Genomic DNA, 16,998 nt, shown 5'->3' on the forward strand with positions numbered 1-16,998 from the left:
ATTGTTTGTGTACACAGTATGCAGTCATTTTGAATTTAATCTGTACAAGTCAATAATTCATGTATTGCGGTCTCTAAAGCCAGCCTATAATTGTGTAATTTCCCTTTCTCAACAGTATTTTAAATTCTATAACACTGACTAAATCAGTGACACTATCAATAGAATTACCTTATGCCTAAAGGGAATTACTTGTAATGTTCTCTATCATAAAATGATATCTCTAAAGTAAACCAAAGTCATATATAAACCAAATATGTGAATACATTTTGGGTTGATAATTATAGCTACAATCTAAGAACAGTTCATTCTTATGGCATGCCCTTGCTTGATGCTCACCCTTCCTTATGAAGGCAACGGGTGAAGATTGAGTGTGAAGAAACCACATGGTATTCTGCTATCAAAAAGAACAGCATCTAAGGTCTTAGAGCAGCGGTTCCCAACCCATGAGTTGCGATCTCTTTGGGGGTCAAATGACTCTTTTACAGGGGTCCCCTAAGACCATCAGAAAGACACATATTTCCGATGGTCTTAGGAACTGAGACACCACTCTTCTATCCATCTCTAGGCAGGTCTACCCACATGCAGATACGCCCTCATATGAGTACCCGGCATGAAGACTGTTACCCATGCTACACCATGCTTCAAGACAAAATTTCATTATTTGTAATTAGAAATAAATATTTCACAATATATAATTACATATTGTTTTTGTGATTAATCACTATGCTTTAATTACACTCAATTTGTAACAATGAAAACACATCCTGCACAGCAGATTATTTACATGACGATTCATAACTAGCAAAATGACAGTGATGAAGTAGCAGTGAGAATAATGCTATGGTTGTGGGTAACCACATGAGGGGCTGCATTGAAGGGTGGCAGCATCAGGAAGGTTGAGAACCACAGTCTTAGAGGCTTGTCTTCAAGCACACAGGGATTTAAGTTGCCCATCAATTAAGTCCACAAGGAAGAAGCACTCCAGCGTCAACCAATAGGTTGGTTGATTTTTTTCTCTCTAAGACAGCACGGAGTTACTCAGAGAAGGAAGGTGAACACGGAGTCAGTGAATTGTGCAAGTAAACATCTTAGAATGGGTGAATTTTGTTGTATGTAGTCTCAACAAAAACAACTTTTTGTTTTTGTTTGTTTTAAATAATGGACCGCAGCAGTGGGACAAGGGCAGTCAGTAAGAAGTGGTGAAGTGGGCTTTCGGCAGAGCATTGAAGAGCAGGGATAGACAAGGCTGGCTTCCAAGCAGGCTGAGTGACCTGGATATCAAGAGGCCTGGACAGCCCCTAGAAGGTTACCAGGGTTTGATGTTAACTGTCTTGAGATGAAATGCTCTTAAGATGCTTACAATGTGTGGTGCTGTTAAAAAGAAAATCTTGATATACTTCTTGGAAGATGGTGACATGAGGACTTCTATGCATTTGTCCCCACAACACTATCCCCAAAGTGAAGAAATTTAAGTCAGTAGAAATGATTTTTAATATTTCTGAAAATTAAGTACAGAATTAGGAACAGAAATGCTAAGTCAAGATAATACTAACTTTAAAATAAATTAAGTCCTGGAGCTGTGATAACTTTTACTTACCCTTTAACATTATGTAAATTTACCCTAATTTTGAAACAACTGAACCAACTCTTAGTCACATCATTCTTCTTCACAGTCATCTTCACTTACATTTGCAACTCTTAAATCACTGGAAAGGCTTCTGCTTTTTTTTGCACTAAAGTGAGACTAAATAACAACAGTACACACCTGTTCTAGCTAACCTGCAAGTTTAGTTTAATGACACACTTAGGAACAGAGCTCATTCCAGCACTCCCCAATTCCAACAACTCACATCATACAACAGTTCTGACATAAACTGACTACCTCATTCCGTTTTTGTCTTTATTATTGCCTTTCCATAACTTTATAAATCCTACCTGTCTTTCAAAGTTGGAAACATTACGCAAAAATTTATTTTTCATACATATATAAAAAGTACACAAATCATATTCAATACAATGATAAAAGAGTTGAATACTGTTGGCATTTTGTCATTGCACTAATTACTCAATTGGTAGAAGGTTCTCGATGAGCTGGATTGCAATGAGGAATAGCGATGTGATTTCTAGTCAGAAAACTAGTGACGATTGTCTGTATGCACTTTTCCTTGTTTTTCTTCATATATTTCGTGATAACACCTTATTGCTTTCCAAATCTGTCTAGACTTTAAACAAAATGATCAGCATTTGAGTCTCTATTTTCAAGCAACTAAAGTCCCTGATTTAGTTTGGAAAACTAAATTATACACCAATGTTTTGCCTAGAAAATTATAAAAATTGAACATCTGTGAGTGAACAGCTGAGAATATTTCAGCAAATTATGTACTACAATGGTAAGATGTACTCAAAACAAGGCAAAACCAAAAGTGAATGGTATATACAGTTCACTATAACAAGAAGTGTCCTAAGCAAGGGCATATTTGTGTAAGAAAACCTTTCATACAGCAGTCTCCCTTTCTCTCGCCCTCCTGGCTTTCCTGGCAGCAGCTGTGGTGGTGGCAGAGGCAGTCATTTTCAGTGGCAAACCTTAGACCATGCTCTCAGAGAAAGAAGCATTCTTTGGCTCTGGAGTATGCTGAACAAATTTTACTCCTTATGGCTTACTTTTCTGATCTGTCTGGGACTACCTGAATGATGGAAGAAGGGTATCCTGGTTTATACATCCCAACATATGTTCCTAAGCTTGAACATATTGTTGCAGCAATTGTCAACCCGTCTTGTTCTGAGTTTTTCTTTTTTTGCTGACCCTCTACCATGCATAAGGCCCTTCTCCACAAACTGGTCTTTCCTGATAAAATTAGTGAGACAAGGTCTCGTCACCCTTGCTTCCAAGGAGCATTCTGGCTGTACTTCTTCCAACACAGACTTGTTCACTCTTCTGGTAGTGCATGGTATAGTTACTATTCTTTGCCAACATAATTTGTTAATCAACTATGTAGTGTTCCCTACTCGATTTCAAAACTTTCATATGCATATGAAGCAACTGAAAATATGACGGCTTGGGTTAGGTGATCTTTGGGTTTTTAGGTTTTTTATTACATTTCATAGATATCTTTTGTAGCAGATTTTCACAGTGCATTATGTCACTGGATTTCATGACTTCTGGTCCCAAGGGGGCACAAGTCAGGAAAGAAGGAAGGTGACCAATAGAAAGCACAAATTATAGAACAATATCATTGATATCACATGCAAGTGAAATTCTGCTGAAGATCATTCAACAACCAGAAATTCATGCTGATTCAGAAGAGGACTTGGAACAAAGGATTTCATGGCTGATGTTAGGTGTTATCTTGGATGAAAACAGAAAATATCAGAAAGATGTTTACTTGTGCTTTATTTGATTGTGTGGATCATAACAAGCCTTGGATGGTCTTGGGAAGAATGGGAATGAACATAATTAAGAGTTTAGAAATTCCCATTCTTTGGAATGTTATCTACAATTTGCTATGATCCACAGAGTTGAATGCTTTTGCAGAGCCAAGAAAACACAGGTAAACATCTTTCTGGGATTCTCTGCTTTCTGCTCTGATCATCTGATCTCAGCAATGATATTCGGGTAGTTCTTTATCAAGGTACTGCATTCCCACAATTAAATCATCTTCAGTAAAATTTGTTTATAATATTGATACTGCTTTATAATTTCTACATTTTGTTGGATCATCTTTCTTTGGAATGGGCAGGAATATGGATCTCCTTCAGTCAACTGAACACATTTTTTGGCACAGATGAATGAGCACCTGCAATACTGTATCTGTTTGGGACATTTCGATGGTTATTCTGTCAATTCCTGGAGTCTTGCTTTCAGTACAGCTTAGATTTCTTCCTTTAATACAATACCATTGGTCTCTGATTATGTACTTGACCATTGATCATCAACCAATATTTTTTGGTAGAGTAACTCTGTATTCCTTCCAACTTTTTTGATGTTTCCAGTAATGTTTAAGGCGCTGGGCGTTTGGTTACTCACAATGTTGGCAGTTCAAGTCCACCAGCCTCTATAGGCAGAAAGATGAGGTTGCCTATTCCCAATACGATTTACAGTCTATGTACTTTATCCAGAGAGAGCAGTCCCTGGAGAAGGACTTCATGCTTGGTAAAGTGAAGGGGCAGCAAAAAAGAAGGTCCTCAAGGAGATGGACTGACACAAGTTTCAACAATGAGCTCAAACATAAGAACAACTGTTAGGATGACACAGGATTGGGCAGTGTTTTATCTGTTGTACAATGGCCATTATGAATCAGAACTGAAACAATGGTACCTAACAACAACAAACAATAAAATTCAAGACCAGAGGAGGGCAATGTATTAGTTTAAACTCTTGAGTAACTGGTTTGCAGAAGGCTATGGATAACAGTGTAAGCCCAAAATCCATTTGCAGAGTCCCCACGTGAATTAAGCCTCCACTGAATTCCCACACGTCTTGCTATGTGAATAGCCGAGCTCTCAGAAGTATGTGTTGGAAAATGGATCTGTGGAGATAAACTTAGGTTTAAATTTAACACTCTCATTCGTTTTCCCTTTTGACACATCTTTAATTGGTTCTGGTTTATATCATGTTCTGCATTCTTTTCGAATGATGCGTTTCTGTTTCTTTTATAGTTATCATTGTTGGATGATTTTCTTTATTTGAAATCCAGGACAGGTGAATTTAGAGAAAGTAACTAGATTAGTAGTTTCATAGGGTGGCAGTAAGAGGACCATAAAGCTAATAATAAATACATGAATAAAGGGTTCTAAAATTGACTGTTGTGATTATTTAAAATACTGAATTATTTGGTACATGAATTTTATGTTGAGGTAGTTAGTTTATTCTGCCAGCCTGGCTGATAAACACATGTAGGATTAATTGAAGGGCGGAGAGATAAATGGCTCCATGAGCCTCGCCTCTCTTGTCTCTCGCTCTTTGATCATCAGACCAGTGTGCGGCTGCCTTGCTTGTTCTGTGCCTCCATTTAGAGTCTTGGAAACTCACAGAAGCAGTTCTACCCTGTTCATTAAGGTTGCTGTGAGTCAGCATCAACTCCATGGCAGTGAGTCTGGAGTATGAGGAAGTCAGGTAGGTGAGGGGAGAAAAAGTCAGTAATACAGCTTAGCAATTTTCAACTTGTAAGGAATAAATACAGAATGGGTCCTAATCATCTTTTACCCTTGGAGATAAGCATCTCTTCTCCAGATGTCCACTGGTACTCCCCGTCATCGGCTTTCCCCATCGCAACACCCCCTAGAGAGATCTTTCCTGACCAGGCAACTACTAAGACATTTGGAGACTAAGTTGGTAATACCCGAACACCTACGAATCCAAGGAAATAAAAGGAATGAAGCTCAGAAGCATTAAAGACTTACTCAAGATCATGCTCACAAGACACAGACACATCAGCTCAGCTTACTGGTAGCTCAGCCTTTTCTTGTACCCCAGAAAGAACAATGGGCTCCTCATGGGGAGTGATGCGCCCACTGAAATGTCCACTTCCTCTTCTGGGGCTAAGCAGGCACCTTTTGAAATCCTGGACAGCACCCATTTTCACCAGAGCCCCTGGCTGGAGCTAGTGAAATGCAATGAACTCTGGCAGTCAATGAAGACAAGATATCAAAGCCAAAGGGTCCTTGCATCCCCCCCACCCCACCCCCAGCTCGCCCTAGAATGGCAATCCTCAGTCCACTGTTACTAGTTCTGGCTGATGACTATGGACCAGCAGATAGAGAAGAGGCACATAGGGCAGAGAAATAAGGATTTTGTTGTTGTTGTTGGAGAGGGGGGGTTGTTAATAGGGTATTGTAGTAGTTACAAGTAATAAGATGGCAGGGCGAATGGGAACCATTTACAGGCCATCTCCCTAAATATCTGGGGGTTCTAGACTCTGAAGAAAACCCAAAGTCAGACAGGAGTGTACATCTCATGAGAGCTGGCTTCCTCTAGGTAAGCCTCCTCTGCCTTGCTCAGCGAATGCTCCAGCAGCACTGTACAGTGAAGTGCTGCAATCTGGGGTACACGCCTCCTGTGCTCAAGCACAGGCTCAGCTAGTCACTTGCTACAGGAGCCCAAGCAGGTTTCATGCCCGCTCTCAGCACTGCTAAAACGGGGGTGAAGGTACCAGCACCTACTCTGGGGGACTGCTGCAAGGGTGACATTTGGTGTCTGCGGAACACTTCCATCAGGACTAGGCACAGTGTACGCTCATTGGCGATGTTAACTTGAGGCAACTTTGGGCATAAATTTAGGAACTGTGCAGAAGAGAGAGAGGAGAGACCATTTTGGTCACCTGTTTTATTCCTTCCTCTTTATCAGTGTAAAATAAGAAGAAAAGCAGGGTCTTTGTTAGTTTGCAATTAATTTGGAATTTGGGGAATCTTTTTCTCAGGCAGTTTCGTAGATTCTTTTGGATTCATGTGGGATGAATTAGCATCCTGGTTCAAATAACAGACTTCAGTGTCTTTGAAATGGATGGAGACTAGGAGCCAGACCCCACTGTACCGCTTCCTGTATTAGGACCTTTGTCATTAGCACCTAACCTTTGGAGTATGTTTCCCAATCTATATAAAGAGGGCAGACATATGACATGGGATCAAAATATAATAGGTCAAACCCATTGTCTTCCTTTCTCTATCTCCTGGTAATTTTTAATTGGTGAGAAGAAAGAAAAGGCCCTTTCGTGGCGAACATGCTATGATATAGAACCCAAGCAGGTGAACATTCTGCTATAAGGTTGACTTGGACTTACGGAGGAGATCTGCTCCCTGGGAGAAAGATGAGGCTTTCTACCCCATAAACCATCGCAGTCTAAGAAACCCACAGGGACGGTTATAGTATGTCCTATGACTGAATAAACTCGATGGCAATGATTTGGTTTGGTCTAGGGCAGCGGTTCTCAACCTGTGGGTCAAAGACCCCTTTGGGGGGTCAAACGACCCTTTCACGGGCATCGCCTGATTCATAACAGTAGCAAAATTACAGTTATGAAGTAGCAAGGAGAATAATTTTATGGGTGGGGAGGGGGTCACCACAACATGAAGAACTGTATTAAAGGGCTGCGGCATTAGGAAGGCTGAGGACCACAGGTTTATTATGGGGACCATACAAAATAAGTAAAAACTATCTTCCAAGCAGTTTGCATGGGCTCGGTACTATTTAGTTCCTGTTCGGTACTATTTAGTTCCTAAGTCTTATTTTTCTAAAGACAGCACACTTGCTTGAAAACAAAAAGAAATCTTTCCCAGCCACTTTAGGGTACACATTCGAAGTTACATTTTTATTTCAAGGACATTGTACATTTTTGTTCACAAAAAAATACCGCTGATTCTGCAAATCAATTATTTTGTCTTTTTTTTTAAACAGATGGAGAAAATATGAAGCCTCGTTCTATGGTAGACAGCAACACATGGAAAAGCCACAGTCAATGCTCTTAGCGTTACACTTTCCACCCAAAGTCTACTCGCCACTAAGTAACCTCTTGAACTCTGGGTTTTCCCTTTGATCTCTGCTTAAACCTGTTTACTCCAGGCACCACTGATGCCTAGATCAGACTGCCCTCTCCTATCTACCTACCTACCTCCCTATCTACCACCTCTCGCACCTGTGCGCTCACTCTAGCTCTCTCTCTCTTTCTCACACACACACCCTTAGTTGCAAGTAGTTTAATAAGAACTTAGAGAACTTACGTGCTTTACACAACTGATGTATGTATGGATTATGATAAGAGTTGTATGAGCCCCTAATAAAACGATTTAAAAATCTGGCTAATCAGATGTGATGTAAGCATATACATTAGACTTTGAAAACTATAGAGAAAATATAATGAATAATTTGATGTCAAAAATTATAAAAGGCAAAAATGTAATAAGCATTGATTGTATACTGAAATGATATTCATAATATATTGGGTTAAATAAAATATATAATTAAAATGAATTTCAACAGCCTCCTTTTACTTTCTTAATGTGGCTACCACCAGATTTTAGATTACCACGTGGCACACATTAGACTTCTAGTTAGTGTGGAGAACCTTACCACAAGGAGCACAGCAGCTCAACATGTGTTGAGTCAAGGAAGCCCCTAGATGCCTGTGTATGCATGCTTCCCCATCTCTGCACTAGAGATAGCAAGCAGCGCCATTTATAATAAAGGATGGCTATAACAAAACAGCCTCAACAATTCTTTTATTACTCTTTGAAAAGTAAAAAGTATGATATGAATATTCCTATTGCCACTTCTCCTGAAATGCTTGAAAATAACTTTGACTTAGGCATGGGTCTGTAACCCTAAACATATTCTCAATACAAATACTGCACATTAAATGCTGAAAACGTGAACAGCTCAAGCAGGTGCTAGAACCAAAGGAAAGCTGAGGTCTAAGCATGGCCAATAGCAAGGCCAGCCGAGCCCACAAAGTTGTGGTGAGCACCTTTATTGCTGTTTTACATTGAAAAAGCAGAAGGCAGTGGGTGCTGATGGAGCGTCGTGCAAAGTATAAGCATTTCTCCAGAGAAACTGTTTGGTTTGTTTTCTTGAGTGGATAAAATCCTTTAAGCCCCGAAACCTCAGTGAAGTGATGGACCTAACAGCTCCAGTATAAACTGAGCCGTCTTCGGGGCACAAGAAATATTATGTGGACAGCTGACGTGTGCCCTGGACTCCAGAGCATGCACGGCCCTGCCCCACCTCTCCATCAGCATCCAGCTGCAAGGACACGCCTGTATCGCCCAGTGACCTGAGGAATCGAAAAAGGAATGGCAGCCCCATCGCCACACATACAGGGCAGCGGGTGTGAGTGAGGTGTGCTGGGTGCAACACAGCGTGGGTGTCAGATGCAGAAAGCCAGACTAACCAGAGGGACACTTGTCCCTGCTGATGGGTTTTGTAAGACTTGCTCCCCTTTAATCTAGCACGTACTGCGTAGGACCCTACTGTTGCTGCTGGCATAAAGGGCTGGCACCTTTGGGTGTCAAGACAGGCAGACTGGCCAGTCGCGGGGGGCACTGGACAGCAGAGGGCGGGGCAGCGGGGCAGTAAGGAGAGCAACCGAGTTTTCTAGGCGGGGAAACCAGCCAGTCAACAGGCTGCCCTGGGAGAAGGCGCACAAGCCCCTACGACACGTGGGTTCTGAATGCTTTCTCACTCCACTCCCTACACTTACCCGCCCCCCACCCGCGCCCCAAAAAGTGCTCTGGAGGGAGGCCCCTGAAGATTTCACTGTGCGGAAAGAAAAACTTCGGCGTACACCAAAACCAAAAAACCCCGCCACCAGCCCCAGCGCCAGCACGCACTGCTGGGAAGGAGAATTCAGCACAGAAGCCCCGTCGCCGCCGCTTCCCCGTGGTGTGGGCGGTGAGGCTGCGAGAGCCGCGCTGGGGGGCGGGGGGGGCGGCGACGCGAAGAAACCGCAGGCGTTCGGGGCTCAGCCGGAGTCTCGGCGGCGGACCGTGTCACTGGCTCGTCAAGGACGCGGCGGGCTGGGCTCGGCCGGCCCCCCGGCGCGAAACGCCTTCCCGGAAGCCCCTCCAAAGCCCAACCGCGCCCTCCGAGGCTGGCCACGCCCGGCCCCTCGCCGCTCCCCACGCTCCGGGTCGCGGGGGCCAGCCCCCACGGGGGCCGCGTCACGGTACCTTGTTCATGCCATTCCCCATGGTGAGCCCCGGCGCGCGGCGAGCCGACTGGCGGCCCGCGGTGCCAACAGCAACTACGCCGCCCAGGCGCCCGGCGGCGGGGCAGGGCGCTCCGCGGGCCGCCCGGACTTCCCTCCCCGCGGGCGCCGACGCCGAGCCCGCCCGGAAACGCGCCCGCGCCCGCGCCCCGGCGGCTCCTGGGACTTGTAGTCGTTCCCGCCGCCCCCACCCCGGCCTGGGGCCGCGGACCGCGCCCGAGCCCACTGCCCGCGCCCGCGCACGCGCCCGAGCCTGCGCTCCGGAGCCTGCGCGACGCCGGCCTGGGCCGCGGCCCGATTCCCAGCAAGACCCGACCGCACGCCGCGGCGCGGGCGCGCCAGGTGCCGAGCCGACCGGCGTGGGATTTCTCAGTGGGACGGATTTAGGCCGGGAGATTCTGGCGGCCCACCCCACCCACCCAGACCGGGAAGGCTCCCTGGTGAGACGAGGGGCTGGGTGACTCACCCCCTGAGCCGCCTGACCTCCTCCGGGGCCCGCTGACATCAGCCCGAAGTGTCGCATCAATCAGAGCATACACAGGCTCTCTTAGGTGCATGGGTGCATTGGTAGAGTCACTAGGAAAGCCCCCTCCCTTGATAAAATAAACAACGCAGCGATGTCTCCTCCTTTCTGGTTCTAACTGCAGTGGGTCTTTTTCCAAGTGGGAGCAGAATTGTTTGGGGATACAGATCCTTCTGGAACAGTGATTCTCAACCTTCCTAATGCCAAGGCCCTTTCATAGAGTTCCTCATGTGGTGGTGACCCACCCCCCAACCGTAAAATTATTTTCGTTGCTACTTCATAGCTGTAATTTTGCTACTGTTAGGAATCAGACGACCCCTGTGAAAGGGTCGATCAACCTCCCAAAGGGGTCACAACCCCCAGGTTGAGAACTGCTGTTCTAGAAGAACCCTTATGCTAGGGATATTTCAACTTCACTTTTTAGAGCCGCAGCAGTGCCCACCAGTGCTCTGCACCCCATAAGTGCACAATAAATGCCAGGGGCTGCCTGGATACATAATCTCAGGTAGCTACTCCAACTGAGACCACCATCAATCTGCTCTGCCCTCCACCCAGATTCAGGCTGGCTCCCTTGGTCTGAGCTCACAACCAAATGTCACGTTGTCAAAGAGGCCCTTGCCCACCCAAGGCAAAGGACACCTCCATAGCTCTTTGCACATGTGTTGTCTGTCTCTCCCTGGACAGTAGGCCCAAGGGAAGAATGACCTGACTTGGGTTCTTCTTATTCATGACTATTACCACTGTGGCTGGTACAAAATCGGGGTGTGATCGTTATTTGTTGAATAAATTAGTGAATTCATGGCATTTTAGAAGCAGCTTGTGGCCACAACTGTGTCATCTCTTGCCTTTGACACCATGTCTTCTGGGCAGCGTAAGGTCTCAGAGCCCCACATGTAGGAAGTCCCTACTTGGTGCACCCCTGTGTTCTCTGTAGATAGGATGAGGCCCAGACAAGTAGCACCCTTCTTGCCCTTTGCTTCAGGAGTTGTACTTTCCTGTCACCTTCATGGGGATCCCCGGATGATCCTTGCTCCTATCTCTGAGAGTTCTGGACCAGCTTTGCCTTTTGAAGAAGCATACTGAACTGAATTTGTTACGATCCTGTTCAGTAGTCTGTGCGTTGCTGTCTTACTCTACGCTTCTTGGTCCGTATTACCAGCAGGCACCAGACACACCCAATGTGTTAGTTAGAACAAACAAGTGGCTGCCGAGTCAGCTACAACGTGGGTAGAAGGGTAGTGCCATGCTTCACAGGGTTTCCAAGGGCAGATTTGTTCAAAACAGATCACCAGGCCTGCTGAGGGGAGTATGGGTAGGACCAAACCGCCAGCCTTTCAGTTAGTAGTAAAGCCTGTTAATCATTTTTACCACCCAGGTATTTCTCACTAGTTGCTCCAGAAGCCAACACCAAACCCATTGCCCTCCAGTCTACTTCAACTCACACTGGGCTTCCAAAACAATGATTTTTATGGACACGGACTGCCACATCTTTCTCCTGTGGAGTTGCTGGTAAGTTCAAACTGCTGACCTGTTTAGCAGCCAAGTGCTTCAGTCTCCCTGCCCACCAGGCCTCCTTAAACCCACCGCCTCATCTTTTCCCAGAGTCCCTAGTGGGTTTGAACTGCCCACCTCGCTTAGCAGTCCAACAGGTAACCCAATTATGCCACCAGGCCTCTACCAGGGTTCCTTCAGACCCCCTTACTTACCTATAAGTGACACATCTGTGCCCATTTCTTTCTTCTGCATTCATCTGAGCAACTTCTCTTATTCATATTCTTTTTATAAGCATATTGCTCCAGTTCAGGCCATAAAACTTGACAGTCCTGCATAGGTCGGCCTAGGACCAGCCATGGCGATCTCCTGACAGCCAAAACCACCCAACTCTGCCTGCAGGCAAGGTACACCTAGGAGATCCACAGGCCCAGAGCTCATTGCCAAATCTGAAATGTCCTTTCTGGGCTACATGCTTTTAAAGAGGGACTCATTAGCACTGAAGTCAGAGGAGTCAGACTATTTTTCTGTTTATCTTTTTATTGACTGTGAGGATAGTTCTCTAGAAAAGATCTGCCTTCCTGCACTCTACTTTATCCTAGTGCCTAGCCCACCTCTCCATCATAACACAGTAATGATCTGTTGATCGTGTCCTCCAACTTCGGACTACAGAAAAGGACAGAGGATGATGGATCTCACTGAGTATCAAGCCTGCCTTTTCCTCCCTTTCTCTCTTTTCATATTTGCATTACTGCCATGGAGATAAGAAGCCCTGGTGGCAGAGTGGTTACACACTGGGCTGCTAACCACAAGGTCAGCAGTTCAAAACCACCAGCCACTCCGTGGACAAAAGATGAGGTTTTCTAGTCCCATCAAAGAGGAGCTGATACCAAAGGCTCAGATAGAAAATGTTTTGGAAATGATGCTGGCTACCTATTTACAAATGTGCTTGATACAATGGATGTATATATCATTATAAGAGCTGTAAGATCCCCCAATAAAATGATTTATTAAAATTAAAAAACGTTAGTCTCAGAAACCCACAGGGGCAGTTCTACCTACTCCATAGGTCACTATGAGTAAGAATTGACTCACTGGCAGTGAGTTTCATTTTGTTTTCTTTGCCTCTAAGGTTTCAAGTCTTCCCTCCTCCAGACAATCAGTAAGCGCTCCCCTGTCTTCCTTTTATCCCATTGAGCACCTCACTCTGGAAAGAAGGGAGGGAGTGAAGGAGAAGAGCCCTCGGAGCTGGCCTACTCCCCACAAAGAGGAGCTATTTACTCATTTGCATTCTCTATTCAATAAAATACGGAGCCCTGGTAGCACATAGGTTAAGTTTTGGGGTTCTGACCACAAGTTCAGTGGCTCAAACCCAACAGGTGTTCTGCTGGGGAAGGGTGAAGCCATCTGTTTTCATAAAGATGCATGGCCTTGAAAGCTCCATGGGGCACTCTTACTCTGTTCTCAGGGTCCCTGGTGGCACAGTGGTGACACATTTGGGCTGCTAACCACAAGGTCAGCAGTTTGAAAGCAGCCGCTACTCCACAGGGAAAAAAAAAAAAGAAGCTTCCTCCTCCCATAAAGAGTTACAGTTTCAGAAGCCACCAGGCAGTTCTGCCCTGTCCTCTAGGGTTGCTCGATTTAATGTCAGTGAGTCTGAGTAGGGTCCATATACATCGGAATCAACTGGGTATTCAGTACAATTATTAAGAATCAAAAGCCTAACGGAATTCCACTTCGTTTAACAAGTTTACTTCCACTTTCCTTCTTGACTATTTCCTCACTCTTAGCACAGCCAACCCTCCGATTTTGGCTCCGATTTTGGCAAGAGCTCTTGGCCACGCAAACCTTGCGTGCATGCCCAGTAAGGACTGGTTGGCGACTCCTGCGAATCAGCGGGACTAAAGATTAACTCAGGATTGGTGGCGCACTTCTTGAACATGTTTGAATCTTATAGTGTGGGTATGTAAAACGCTCAATCAATAATCAGCCAATTTTTTAGGCATGCTATTGGTACCACACACACACACACACGCACACGCACACGCACACGCACACACACAAATCCACTGCCATCAAGTTGATTCCAACTTACAGCTCCCGAGACAATACATTTTCCCAGGAGCAACGCCCTCATGTTTCTCGCAAAGGATGGCTGGTAGGTTTGAACAGCTGACTTTGTTCCAAGTTAGCAACCCAATGCTTACCCGACAGTGTCCCCGGGCTTCGAAGCTAGTGGCAGTGCGTCAGAGCCCTCCAAATGAAATGATTGTAACCTTCCTTCGTCCTTGAAACACAATAGTTCAGTTTTCCCACCTCAGTACTGTGGGCATTTTGGACTGGATTAGTGTTTGTTGGGGGGACTGTCCTGGGCATTGTAAGATGTTTAGCAGCAACCCACACCTCTAACCTCTAATAGCCAGAAGGCCCACCCTCCCTGTCCTGCTTATCAAAATGACGCTTTCAGAAATTACATGACAAAAAGCAAGTTAGAACTTACTGAATTATAGAAAGAAGGTGGGGTCTAGAATGACTGAATCAAAAGCACAAAACGTTTTCCTCCATTTTGCCCCCGTTGTCCAAAGAGAGGGTACTCAGGCCAACTGCTTGAGTCCTGGAGTGGTGCGGAGCAAGCTGACGATAAGGACTGGCCAGGTGGTTTATCACAGGTCTGGAACGTCAGTATTTAAGACCACCAACTTCAAACCACCCCCAGCTAACTTCGATCATGCGCTTAATTTCCTTCTTTTGCTCATGAGGTTTGAGGGCTCCTGTCTCAGAGCTCAGGTATCAGAGAAAGGGAGGTCAGAAAGAACAGCAAAAGAAAGGGGCACAGGGACGTGAGAGGAGCAGAGCTGGGAGGAGGGAGTGTGGAGAGAAGTGTACATATGCTTGGGAGTCATGAGAGTCTGTTAGCATGTGGAGCTCATGGAAAGTTTGGACAGGCAAAGCTGGTCTTGGGAATGCAGCTATCTGGCAGATTATAGCAGGAGAATAAGAAGAACCTGAGTTCCTAAAGCATTGGTTGACATTCTTGGGGACCTACAGATCATAGCAGGTAGTTCTGTATATTGTCAGTACTCCAAACCCCAAAGCAAACAGTGTTAGTCTAGGATCAGGGATCCTCCAACTACAGCTCGCGGGCCACATGGGGCCCGCCAAGGACATTTTCTGGACCGCCGGGTGTTTTTTCCCCGTTTTGTTTTTTACTTCAAAATAAGGTATGTGCAGTGTGCATAGGAATTTGTACATAGTTGTTTTTTAAAACTATAGTCTGGCTCTCCAAGGGATCTGAGGGACAGTGAACTGGCCCCCTGATTTAAAAGTTTGAGGACCCCTTGCGATAGTTTATTGTGCCAGCCTGGCTGATAAACACAAGTAGGATTAATTGAAGGGTGGAGAGATAAATGGCTTGGTGAGCCTCGCCTTGCTAGTTCTGTGCCTCAGTTTAAAGGATACACTACCTGTTTGATGCCTAGCCTGTGGACTGTGTCGCTGTAAGTTAAGGTCCCTTTAAGCCCACGTGATTGGAATGTTCATCTCTGGAGCTGGGGACCGACAGTTGGTGAACTGCCTTGGTGTTTGCTGCCTGGGTATATATAGCCCAGCTCTCTCTACAGAAGGGGACTGGCGGCTCTCAAGACTTAAAGGACTGCTAGTGTCTCACTGTTTTATAATTTATAATTTAACTGTTAATTTCTTGTATTATCTATCTGTATATAATTTAACGGTTCATTTGCTGTGCTATATACCTATCTTTATAAATATATTTATATATAATTACTAGCAATATGGTTTTATCTCGCTGGAGAACACTGTCTAATACACGCCTGGTCTAGATACATGAGAGAAAAAAATCCAGGGAGACTCATGTGTATAACAAAAATGTTTACATACAAGAGCAATTGAATATTGAGAAAATTTCCCAGTCCAGATCAAGTCCATAAGTCCGATATTAGCCCAAAGATCTGATACCAATCTATAAAGTCCTCTTCTGACTCAGGAAACACATGAAATGACACCAAATGCAGGACGATCACAGTCCAGTGGGTGGGAAGTCTTGTGGATCCAGTGGCGTTGTAAGCATCTCAGCGGTGGTAGGGCTCTCCATGTGACTCCTCCGGCTGATTAGTTGCATCAATGTAGCTCCATTAGGCTCCTTGTTTGTAAAGTCTTGCAGGGAGTGAGCCTGTCTCACCACCAGAGAGCTATTTATCTCCTTAGCACCTCTAAATGAGGTCATCAAGCTGCCACCTGCTTGATAGGCTAAACTCTACCCCTTCGCTCTTAATCCTCTCAAGTTGACAACAGATTATCTAACTAATCAACACTGGCATGGTGTGGATTCTAACTCATAGCGACCCTCTAGGACAGAGAATCTTTCCCCTGTGGGTTGCCGATACTGTAACTCTGGAAGTGGGTAGAAAGCCTCATCTTTCTCCTGTGGAGTAGCTGGTGCCCTTGTGGTCAGCAGCCCAATGCACAAGCTACTATGTTCCTTCTTATCAATACGACTAGTTTCTACATCGTGGCCTTTGGGAGGGCAGGGAGCAGGTGTTATTGCTCTTAGTGTCCCATCTGGCACCTAGGACCATTCCTGACAGGTGGGAAAACACAGCTTTTGGTTTATGAAGGGAAGAAACAAAACCAGGAGAGTACTACATGGCCAGGCAGCAAATTCACAACTCATCCTGTTCATGCCAGTACTGCAGCCACACCGCATCTTCCCCCAAAGCAATATCGGTTTCTTGTCGGAAGCTCTAGTTCCCACGGTCCTTCATTTTTGAGATCAAGCGTGCACACCCAATAGAGAGAGGGCTGCACCTCCTCACACCCCTGCAAGCCCTCCCACTCAACATGCTTCCTGCGCTGCTGTCTTGCCATTGTGGTACTCTAGTAGCTCAAGTGAAAGAAACCATTCCTGATGTTGCATCCCCATCTTGTAGGTTGGCTGCAGTCATTTCCCTTACCTGGAATCATTTGACCTGATGCACATGCTTTCCTCCCTGGGGGAAGACAGGTCTGTCTGAGACAATGAGTAAGGTGCTTAGAAGCATTGTCCATAACCTCAGGCCAGAACAGCTGACCAAATGTGACTCATCAGTGTCCCTTTAAATGCGACAGGGCAATCATCTTTTTATCTGTTTCTGGCAGGGCTGGCATCAGATGCTTCCCATGTACCTAGCTTTCCCACTCTTTTCTTCTGGGCCACAAGGGCACAGGGAAACATGCATAGGAGCCCTTAGCATGATCTGTAACATGTCTGTTCCTAGCTTACCAGTCCCACAA

The 16,998-nt window shown here is 45.4% G+C and overlaps 2 protein-coding genes across 5 annotated transcripts in view; one reads left to right on the forward strand and one right to left on the reverse strand.

The window, feature by feature from the left end:
• Positions 1-9,805, reverse strand: part of DUSP22 (dual specificity phosphatase 22) — a 63,969-nt gene extending 54,164 nt beyond the window's left edge. For 3 of the 4 annotated variants that reach the window (XM_075531685.1, XM_075531681.1, XM_075531672.1), the window contains exon 1: positions 9,658-9,805. In XM_075531685.1, the coding sequence (XP_075387800.1) occupies positions 9,658-9,678 (21 nt within the window). In that variant the 5' untranslated portion in view covers positions 9,679-9,805. The remainder of the gene's footprint in view (positions 1-9,657) is intronic. The other variant, XM_075531689.1, reaches the window with a different exon arrangement.
• LOC142440234 (uncharacterized) overlaps positions 9,677-16,998 on the forward strand; it is a 33,682-nt gene continuing 26,360 nt past the window's right edge. Inside the window, exons 1-2 of the mRNA XM_075542731.1 lie at positions 9,677-10,135; positions 11,594-11,727. Coding sequence (XP_075398846.1) covers positions 9,677-10,135; positions 11,594-11,727 — 593 coding nt within the window. The remainder of the gene's footprint in view (positions 10,136-11,593; positions 11,728-16,998) is intronic.

Source organism: Tenrec ecaudatus, chromosome 1, assembly GCF_050624435.1.
Source record: "Tenrec ecaudatus isolate mTenEca1 chromosome 1, mTenEca1.hap1, whole genome shotgun sequence".
Classification (NCBI taxonomy): Eukaryota; Metazoa; Chordata; class Mammalia; order Afrosoricida; family Tenrecidae; genus Tenrec; species Tenrec ecaudatus.